Source organism: Phaenicophaeus curvirostris, chromosome 15 (genome assembly GCF_032191515.1).
Source record: "Phaenicophaeus curvirostris isolate KB17595 chromosome 15, BPBGC_Pcur_1.0, whole genome shotgun sequence".
Lineage (NCBI taxonomy): Eukaryota > Metazoa > Chordata > Aves > Cuculiformes > Cuculidae > Phaenicophaeus > Phaenicophaeus curvirostris.
Window position 1 is genome coordinate 6,048,763 of NC_091406.1, and position 10,441 is coordinate 6,059,203.

Consider the following 10,441-nt stretch of genomic DNA (forward strand, 5'->3'; position numbering starts at 1 on the left):
AAGTGGCCAAGAAGGCCAATGGCATCTTGGCTTGTATCAGAAATGGCGTGACCAGCAGGTCCAGGGAGGTTATTCTCCCTCTGTACTCGGCACTGGTGAGACCGCACCTCGAATCCTGTGTTCAGTTCTGGGTCCCTCACCACAAGAAGGATGTTGAGGCTCTGGAGCGAGTCCAGAGAAGAGCAACAAAGCTGGTGAAGGGGCTGGAGAACAGGCCTTATGAGGAACGGCTGAGAGAGCTGGGGGTGTTTAGCCTGGAGAAGAGGAGGCTGAGGGGAGACCTCATTGCTCTCTGTAACTCCCTGAAAGGAGGTTGTGGAGAGGAGGGCGCTGGCCTCGTCTCCCAAGTGACGGGGAACAGGACGAGAGGGAATGGCCTCAAGCTCCGCCAGGGGAGGTTTAGGCTGAACATTAGGAAAAAATTTTTCATGGAAAGGGTCATTGGGCACTGGCAGAGGCTGCCCAGGGAGGGGGTTGAGTCACCTTCCCTGGAGGGGTTTAAGGCATGGGTGGACGTGGTGCTGAGGGACATGGTTTAGTGTTTGATAAGACTGGTTGGACTCGTTGATTCGGTGGGTCTCTTCCTGGTTATTCTATGATTCTATGAATGAGGACTCTGGAGGGGGTTGAGTTCCCCCCGTAGCACCTGTCAGGTGCCGCCGTGCCCTGTGGCATGTGTGGCGCTGCATTCCCGCCCCGGCGCCGTCAGGAGCTCGCGGCACTCTCACGGCAAGCCCTGGCACGCCGGCGAGCTCGCCGAGGGATCTGCCACGGCTGCCGCACTGAGGTAAATAAAAGCATTGATGTTGGTACCGACACCATCCCTCCCGGCTCATCCCACCTCTCTTTTACAGGGCACCGTGTGGAGCCGGGGCTCCGGGGCGTCCCAGGGAGCCACCATGGCCGCGGGCCTGCCGCAAGCCACGCCGAGGCTGCCCGCCACCCCCGCGCCCTGCTGAGGCCATGGGGCTGCTGCCACTGCTGTCACCGCGGGGATTTCGGCTCGGCAAGGGGACTCTCGGCGCATCTGCCATGGTGACATGAAGTGGGCAGCGAGGGACGCCGGACTGCTGGAAGGGAGAGAGCCTGCACAGGCCGCCTGCTAGTATTTTAATTTATTAGAAGTATTCAGTTTTGGTTTACTTATTTTTTTTTCCTGTTGGTTGGTTGCTTCTTCCCCTCCCCGGGGCGAGGGGAGGGGGTGGGCAGGGAAGAGGGGCCCCACCTCGCCCCACGGATGCAAGGATGACTGTGCTGGCCAGGGCCCGGCGGGGTATCCGGCAGCTCTCTCCTCAGGTGGTGTTGCTCCTGCTCTTCATCTTCTGCCTGCTCAGTGTTTTCATCTCTGCGTATTATTTATATGGGTGGAAAAAGGGCTTGGAGCCCTCTGGGGATGTGGCGGGTCCAGACTGTGATGAGCCCAAGGTCGCCCCTTCCCGCTTGCTGCCACTGAAAGCCCTCAAGGTGGCCGACTCCTCCCGCACGGACCCCTTGGTGCTGGTCTTCGTGGAGAGCCTCTACTCCCAGCTGGGCCAGGAGATCGTGGCCATTTTGGAGTCAAGCCGCTTCAAGTACAGGACAGAGATTGCCCCGGGGAAGGGCGACATGCCCACGCTGACTGACAAGGACCGGGGACGCTTTGCCCTCATCATCTACGAGAACATCCTCAAGTACGTCAACTTGGATGCCTGGAACCGGGAGCTGCTGGACAAGTACTGCGTGGAGTATGGTGTGGGCATCATCGGCTTCTTTAAGGTAAGGGCAAGCCAAGACATGGCATCTTGGCTTGTATCAGAAACGGTGTGAGCAGCAGGTCCAGGGAGGTTCTTCTCCCTCTGTACTCGGCACTGGTGAGGCCGCTCCTCGAATCCTGTGTTCAGTTCTGGACCCCTCACCACAAGAAGGATGTTGAGGCTCTGGAGCGAGTCCAGAGAAGAGCAATGAGGCTGGTGAAGGGGCTGGAGAGCAGGCCTTATGAGGAACGGCTGAGAGAGCTGGGGGTGTTTAGCCTGGAGAAGAGGAGGCTGAGGGGAGACCTCATTGCTCTCTACAACTCCCTGAAAGGAGGTTGTGGAGAGGAGGGTGCTGGGCTCTTCTCCCAAGTGACAGGGGACAGGACAAGAGGGAATGGCCTCAAGCTCCGCCAGGGATGGTTTAGGCTGAACATTAGGAAAAAATTTTTCATGGAAAGGGTCATTGGGCACTGGCAGAGGCTGCCCAGGGAGGGGGTTGAGTCACCTTCCCTGGAGGTGTTTAAGGCATGGGTGGACGAGGTGCTGAGGGACACGGTTTAGTGTCTGATAGGAATGGTTGGACTCGATGATCCAGTGGGTCTTTTCCAACCTGGTGATTCTATGATTCTAAGATTCTAAGACCACATGGCCAGGCCGGGTGTGAGCAGAGGGCTTTGCTCTCCCTTTGCTTTCTGCAATCAGGGCAGTTGTTGTGGAACCAGCCTGCAGCCTGGCACGGGGCAAAGGCCTCTAGCAGAGGGCACCATCTTAGCCTTCTTCCCATGGAAGGTCTGTGAGGCCCCTGGGAGTTTTGGGGGTAAGAACGCACCTCTGGGATCAGAACAGTTGCTTTCAGCATCTCATTTCCCAGCAGTGACTCTTGCTGGGGTTTGCAAGAAGCATGAGCAGGTACTTTGCTTGGCAAAGCCCCTGCCCAGGGCTTATGGCCCCAGGCACTTTATACGCTGAACATGAGCAGGATTGAGCATGTGAGGGGGATGAGGGCTTTGGAGAGGAAGGGAGGAGACCTGGCTGTCAGAGGCTGATTTTTTGCTACTCAAATAGGTTGCCTTAAATCATTTGTTCTCAAATGTTGAGACTGCAGCGGAGGCGGTGTCCTTCAGCATCTTATCTCGCTCTCACAAGCAGCCCAGCTGTGCTTGCTGCCCAGAGAGGTCATGCTTGCTGGTAGGGAGAGCCCCATGAAGGAGCATCCTCCCTGCAAACTCAGTTCCAGAACTTTCCTAGAAGAAGACCCAACAAAAAAATGTCAATAATACTCTGCAAGAGGGGCTGTTTGTGTGCCCACCATCCTGGTAGGAGAAGACGAGAACCAGAGCCCAGGTGGTGTCCCTGCACTTACTTCTTTTCCTCCTTTTTCTCTATTTCTTTCTTTTCCCTTAACATGGATTTAGCAGCCAACTCCAGTCTTTTTCCTAAGAGTGTCTATATAAATAAATTCCTTTTGGACCAATCGTTGGGCCTTCATTTAGCCTGGTGGGTACTGAACCCACAAATTCTACGGGGAGACCCAGGGTCTTACCCTGGCAATCCCTGGCTTGTCCAGGTTTGGGTTGTGACACTGGCATGTGGATCTCAGGAGGTGGTAAGCTTCCTACCCCCTTGCCATGGCCATCGGTTCCGCTGGTGAGGCCCTGGTTGCACCACTCAGCTGAGCGCTTGACGTCTTCCAATGCCTCTGTCCCTAGTGTCCTGTCTCCTCCAGCTCCCATCTCTCCCCTTACAGGCCAACGAGAACAGCCTGCTTAGTGCCCAGCTGAAGGGTTTCCCTCTCTTCCTCCACTCCAACCTGGCGCTGAAGGACTGCAGCATCAACCCCAAATCGCCCCTGCTGTACATCACGCGCCCCAGCGAGGTGGAGAAGGGTGTGCTCCCTGGGGAGGACTGGACCGTCTTCCAGTCCAACCACTCCACCTACGAGCCGGTTCTCCTGGCCAAAACCAAGTCAGCTGAGTCCATCCCGCACATGAGCGTGGACGCAGCGCTGCACACCACCGTGATGCAGGACCTGGGCCTCCATGACGGCATCCAGAGGGTGCTATTTGGCAACAACCTCAACTTCTGGCTCCACAAGCTCATCTTCGTGGACTCTGTCTCCTTCCTGACAGGCAAGAGGCTCTCCCTGCCCCTTGACCGCTACATCCTGGTGGACATCGATGACATCTTTGTGGGCAAGGAGGGCACGCGCATGAAGGTGGAAGATGTCAAGGTGCGACTGTGATGTCCTGGCCGGGTGGGCAGGGGATGCATAGGGCTGGGCATTTGTGCCTGCTCTGAGATATTCCAGGAATGGGTATTTTTGCCCTCAGAGCATCCTCTGGCCTCCTGGGATCCCCCCTGTGAAGCTCTTGGGGAGATGGTTCCTCATCCTTGAGTGGCAGCCGTCCTCGCAGCTGTGAGCAGGGGACATCTTGCTCTCTCTCTCTCTCGCAGGCGCTGTTCAACACGCAGAACGAGCTGCGCACCCACATCCCGAACTTCACCTTCAACCTGGGCTACTCAGGGAAATTCTTCCACACAGGTGAGGAGGACAAGGGCATCGCTTTGTATGTTAGTGCCATACAGCTGGGGTTGGGCTGTGAACTGGTACTCGAAGAGCCTGATGTCGGGGCTACCCGAGAGTCCTTGAGCATCTCACCCAGCGTCCCCATCACCCGCTCACCAAGAAGGGCTCTGCCCCAGCTGCTCGTGCGTGGCGCTGCGTGCCTGGCACTAACAGAGAGCGTTGTGCCCGCAGGTACTGATGCTGAGGACGAAGGCGATGACCTGCTGCTGTCCTATGTGAGGGAGTTCTGGTGGTTTCCCCACATGTGGAGCCACATGCAGCCTCACCTGTTCCACAACCAGTCGGTTCTTGCTGAGCAGATGACCTTAAACAAGAAATTCGCTGTCGTGAGTAAGATGCCACCGGTAGGGATGCTTGTGGTGGGGTGAGGATGGGAGAAGGGGGGCAGAAAGGTTTCCTGGGACACCCAGGTGACATTCTCTGCTTGCCAGAGCAAAGGGACCCAGTGAATCAGAATTTCTAGACTGTTTTATATCTACTCATATAAACCAATTTACAATTCTGTGTAGGTGTATCTCCTCATTCTCCACAGAAAAACTTTACTGCTGTAGTTTTATCGGTGACAGCAGAAATGGCAGGGATGAGAGTGGTCCGTGTGAAACAGTAGAGCGAGGTCCACCCAGCACATCTGCTCCTGAGCTCCATTTCCTAGAGACAGCTCTGGTTAGGGGAGGATGCACAGGCACAGCCCTGCTCTGGCTGCATTCCAGAGGCACGAACAGACAATTTGTAGTTGGGAGAGAGCAGTTCCTTGGGGAGAGATTGGTTTTGGGGTCTCCATGGTCACCCACTCCCTGCTCCCTTCTCTGCAGGAGCATGGCATCCCCACTGACATGGGGTACGCCGTGGCCCCCCACCACTCGGGCGTGTACCCCGTCCATGTGCAGTTGTATGAAGCGTGGAAACAGGTTTGGTCAATCAAAGTGACGAGCACAGAAGAGTACCCCCACCTGAAACCTGCTCGGTATCGCCGTGGCTTCATCCACAATGGTATCATGGTAGGTGGCCGGGCTTTATTTCTGGTGTTTCTCTCCTCTTGCCTTCCCCACTGAAACCCAGAACCTTGGCGTGAGGTTTCTGGGTGGCTCAGATGTTTTGATTTGAGGGGGCTGTGCCCTCTGCTCGTGCTACATGGGGAAAACTCATTTAAGGACAATTATTGGTTTCTCCATCTGTCTACCTCCATCTCTTGTGGGTAGCAGGATTCAGGTTGAGGGTGGTGGAGCTAGTCCCTGACCTCTGAGGGTTTGGGACCCACTTTTTGTTTGAGGGGAGAAGGGGACCCAGCTCTGAATGCTGTGCATCTGTTTCATTGCCCTGGCTCCTCCACATCTCTATCTTTCCTCGTCCTGCTCCATCTATATCTTTCTCCTGCCCCAGGTACTGCCCCGTCAAACCTGTGGCCTCTTCACACACACCATCTTCTACAACGAATACCCCGGTGGCTCCAGTGAGTTGGACAAAATCATCAACGGGGGTGAACTCTTTCTGACCGTGCTCCTCAACCCTGTGAGTACTGCCATGCGGCTGCCCGGGGACAGACGGACAGGCCTCTCTGGCAGAGCTGCCCCCAGGGCCGCTGTGGGAGATGTCCCTGATGTCCTCAGCCAGGGTGGGAGCAATTTGCGTGGGATGGCTGCCAGACGAGGCTCTGCTAACCCCTGTTTTGTCTTCTCTGCTTCAGATCAGCATCTTCATGACCCATCTGTCCAATTACGGCAACGACCGCCTGGGCTTGTACACCTTCAAGCACCTGGTCCGCTTCCTCAACGCCTGGACCAACTTGAAGCTGCAGACGTTGCCACCTGTGCAGCTGGCACAGAAATACTTCCAGATCTTCTCTGAGGAGAAGGACCCACTGTGGCAGGTAGACCGTGTGCCTGCAATGGGGGGAGCAGCCCCGTTTATTGTGCTGGGAGAGGGAAGTGGTGGATAGCTCTGAGCGGGAGGTGGGACTAAATGACCTCCTCAGGTCCCTTCCAACCTGGATTTCCCTCTGATCCCCTGGGCAGGCAGCGTTTTCTCACCTCTCTGTGGTTCTGTGGGCAGTGCCAGGAAGGAGTTTGCCCGTGGACCTGGAGATAAGCCTGGTCTTTGCCCTGTGCGCTGAGCAGCGTGGCCTCCCCATGTGTCTGCTCGGGCTGGAGGGGGCTGTGAGTGGTGGTGCGCTGTCCTGTCCAGGCTGCCGTGTCTCTAATCCTCCCCTCTGTGTTTCAGGATCCATGTGAAGACAAACGGCACAAAGACATTTGGTCCAAAGAAAAGACTTGTGACCGATTCCCGAAGCTCCTCATCATTGGGCCTCAAAAAACAGGTGCTTCCCTTCACCCTTGGTGCCATGAGCATGTTTGCAGGCTCGTGGATGTCCCCCCCCTCACCTCCAAAAGAGCTTCTCAGCCCTCCTGCCCCGAAGCAGAGCTCAGAGGGAGGTTTGGCCCAAGCCAGCTCTCACTTTCTGTTTCAGGAACGACTGCCCTTTATCTCTTCTTGGGGATGCACCCAGACCTGAGCAGCAACTACCCCAGCTCAGAGACCTTTGAGGAGATACAGTTCTTCAATGGACACAACTATCACAAGGGCATCGACTGGTAGGTCTCCTTGCTGCTGGGACTGAGCTGGGAGCACTTCTTCCTTCAGGAACAGGAGCAATGGTGCCGCAGGCTTTCCCATTGACCTCGCAGGTGCTGGGCTCTTGGCAGAAGGTACCTGGGTGCACCAAGGTTAGATGAATCCTGCATGGGCTTTGCCCTTCGGAAAAGCATGTTCATACATCGCCTTCAGGCCATCGCACCACTGTGGTTTATGTCTGAGATGTCGTCCTGAAGGCGAAGGCTGCTTGCCAGGACTCAGAAGTGCCCTTGGCAGAAGCCGTGTGTGTGTGTGTGCATCTGATACCACCTGGTTTTGGGGTCTGCCTGGGGAATCTGGTGAGGCCTGGCCCGCCAAAATATCTGGAGAGACCCTGCAGGATTATCGCGTTGCACAGTGTCTGAGATATCACCTTCGAGGGCGGGTGCTGGGGACGCCCATCTGCCTGCCTTACGCTGTGTCTCCCTCAGGTACATGGAGTTCTTTCCCATCCCCTCCAACACCACCTCCGACTTCTACTTTGAGAAAAGTGCCAACTACTTTGACTCAGAAGTGGCTCCCCGGCGAGCTGCAGCCCTGCTCTCCAAGGCCAAAGTCATCACCATCCTCATCAACCCTGCAGATCGAGCCTACTCCTGGTATCAGGTGAGCTGCCCACCTCTGCCTCTACTCCAGCCTGGGCAGCCCCGGAGGGTGGTTTGGGAGGTGGGGTGACTGCAGACGCCACACTTTTTCCTGAACAAGACTCGCAAGGACTCAGCAGGGTGCTTTGGGAGCCACAGTTCTCATGAGCAGCCCAAGATTTGGGTTGCCCCAGGAACAAACCTGCCTTGTTCATGCCTGACAGCACCAGCGAGCTCACGATGACCCCGTCGCCCTGAAATACACCTTCCACGAGGTGATCACAGCAGGACCCGAGGCTGCTCCGAAGCTCCGGACCCTACAGAACCGCTGCCTGGTGCCAGGCTGGTACGCTACCCACATCGAGCGCTGGCTGAACAGCTACCACGCTAACCAGGTAAGGATGGGAGCACCCCACTCCTACAGTGGCAGCACCTTGGGAGCCCCCTCATCCAAGTAAGGATGCAGGGGGAGGAAGGTTTGTGTCCTAAGTCAGCTGCAAGGGTGCTCCCATAGGAGCTGCTTTGCTCATACCCTTAAAACCACGGTGGGAAGAGTAAAAGTACATGGAAAAGGAGCAGAGGGAAGCTACTGTGCAAGGAGGAAACCGTTGTAGTGTGAGGCTGGTGATGGATGGTGCATAAAGATGTTCTTGTGCTGGTCCTGGGCATGTAGATCCTTCTGCTGTTCCTCTGGCAAAGCAGGGTTGAAAAGGGGCTGTGAGGTGGAGGGCTGTGAGTGGTTCTGCAGGGACACCCAGTGCTCTCAGCCACAGACCCCCGCGGGGCTGCCCTGTCTGATGTCACCGTAGTGTCAGAGCTGGACAAAAATAGCAGGCGAAGCTGCCCATGGTTCGAGCTGCCTGCAGGGAAAATGGGGGCTGGGTGCCAGCCCCGCTGTGACCTGCACAGTGCAGCGCTGCTGGCAGCGCACAGGCTCAGGCCCTGAATGGATTTTCCACCATCGTTTAACCTTATAAAGTTTATTAGTCGTCTGCTTCTGGCGTAATTGCTGTAATGCAATCCTGGCTGGCTCTGGGTTGGGTGGCCCTGAGCCGAAGCTCTGATGTTCTCCTGGATGGATCCTGGCCCTGGCATTTTTTAGCGTTTCATTTTCCAGCTCCAAATGTAAGTGAACACCGGGGCACATTAGCATTTCAGAGGGGACCCTGTGCGGGCTAGTGGTAAATTTGGCTCCGAGATTGCAAAAGGTGTGGTGAAGGTGTCATTATTCCCCAGGAGAGCAGTGCTGGGAGCCAGCAGGACCTCACTGCCCTGCGTTGCTCCTTGCAGATCCTGGTCCTGGATGGCAAGCTGCTCCGAACGGAACCTGCCAAGGTGATGGAGACGGTCCAGAAATTCCTCAGTGTGACCAACTTCATCGATTACCACAAGACCCTGGCGTGAGTCCTTCCCTGAGCTTCTCCTTCCTCCAACCTGCTGTTGCTCCCAGTGCAGTGGTCTGCCCAGCTGTGCTGGCTTTGATGAGACCAGGGTTTCAGCTGAGATCTTGCTGCACCCTGCACTGGGGTAGCTGCAGTCAGAAATACCCTTCAACAAGCACCTCACCTTGCTGAGCTTATCCAGGTGCTGCAGCGCAGATGGTGCTGCCACCCAGGGCAGCCCAGGAGCAGCTCCGGGCTCCTGGAACAGAGATCAGGGGTGCGTTTGTGCTGCTTGTGATACTGTTGAGCCCTGGCACCCTGGCTGCTTGTGCACACGCTGCAGAGAGGGGCTTTTTGGCCCTTCTTGGGCTGCTGGCTGTGTGACTGTGCGGGGAGCCTGTTGCACAAAGGGGTCAGTGGTGAAATGTTAGCTGGGTTGTGAATTAAAAAGAGGTGGAAGAAGTTCTCCCATGCAGGGCTGAGCAGCAGTGGGGCCTGTCGGGCAGCGTGCTTGCCTGCAGCCGACATGGAGGGGCAAGACGGGTGAGGCAGAGCTCTTGCTTTGCAGGTTTGATCCGAAGAAAGGATTCTGGTGTCAACTTCTGGATGGAGGGAAAACGAAATGCTTGGGAAAGAGCAAAGGGAGGAAGTACCCTGAGATGGATTCAGATGTGAGTGTGGAGAAAGCCTCCCAGGATGGCCCTGAGCAGGGCTGGGGGGGGCTGTGGTGGGGTGATGGGCTCAGGGCTGGTCTCCCTGACCCTCCTCTATCTTCTTCTCTTGTTGCAGTCACGCGCCTTCCTGCGGGACTATTACAGGGACCATAACATAGAGCTCTCCAAGCTCCTGTACAAAATGGGGCAGACGCTGCCCACCTGGCTGCGGGAGGAGCTGCAGAGCACCAGGTAGCTGCCGCCTGCTGCCTGCCCAGCAATACCCGAGCGGGGCCAACCCCTGCATCCAGTGGCATCTTCCTCAGCAATACCCGGCCGTGGCCTTGGAAGGGACCCCCAGGAGCAGACGGCTGTGCCATAGGCTGCCCGAGCAGTGGCCTCATTGCGGTCCCTGTGCTGCCACCTCTCTGCCAACCCCGCATTTCTCTTTGAGTTTATTTTCCTTTTGAATTCCTGGGCCTGTTGGTGAGGTCCTTTTCTGCCCTGTTCCAATGTGGGGAAGCGGCACAAATTCCCTTTTTCTCTGCCCAAAGCAGGCCCTTGACTCCCCTGGACCTGGAATCATAGAATGTCCTGAGTTGGAAGGGACTCACAAGGATCATCAGTTCCAACTCTTGTCCCAACATTGGGCCAACACCCTCAGAACTGGTGTGGATATAAGGGTTGTGCTATGCTGGACTTGATGATCCTTGTGGGTCTCTTCCGGCTTGGGACATCCTCTTATTCTGTAATAATAGTTAACACATCTCCATGATTCAAAGGAACAGGTTCCTGGCAACAACCACCATTCAGCTGCGTAGGATTTACTGTACTTAAATTAGGCAATAGTGCCTCCTTGTTTTCATTTACTTCA

General features: G+C 56.1%; 1 protein-coding gene across 1 annotated transcript; it reads left to right on the forward strand.

The window, feature by feature from the left end:
- The first annotated feature begins 837 nt into the window (after positions 1 to 837).
- On the forward strand, positions 838 to 10,163 carry NDST1 (N-deacetylase and N-sulfotransferase 1). The gene is made up of 14 exons (XM_069869024.1): positions 838 to 1,755; positions 3,481 to 3,963; positions 4,188 to 4,275; positions 4,492 to 4,646; positions 5,133 to 5,318; positions 5,701 to 5,829; positions 6,005 to 6,187; positions 6,538 to 6,634; positions 6,785 to 6,908; positions 7,380 to 7,554; positions 7,757 to 7,927; positions 8,823 to 8,932; positions 9,483 to 9,585; positions 9,704 to 10,163. Exons 1-14 carry the CDS (start codon positions 1,246 to 1,248, stop codon positions 9,821 to 9,823), a joined length of 2,634 nt encoding a protein of 877 aa, XP_069725125.1. The 5' UTR covers positions 838 to 1,245; the 3' UTR covers positions 9,824 to 10,163.
- The last annotated feature ends 278 nt before the right edge of the window (positions 10,164 to 10,441 follow it).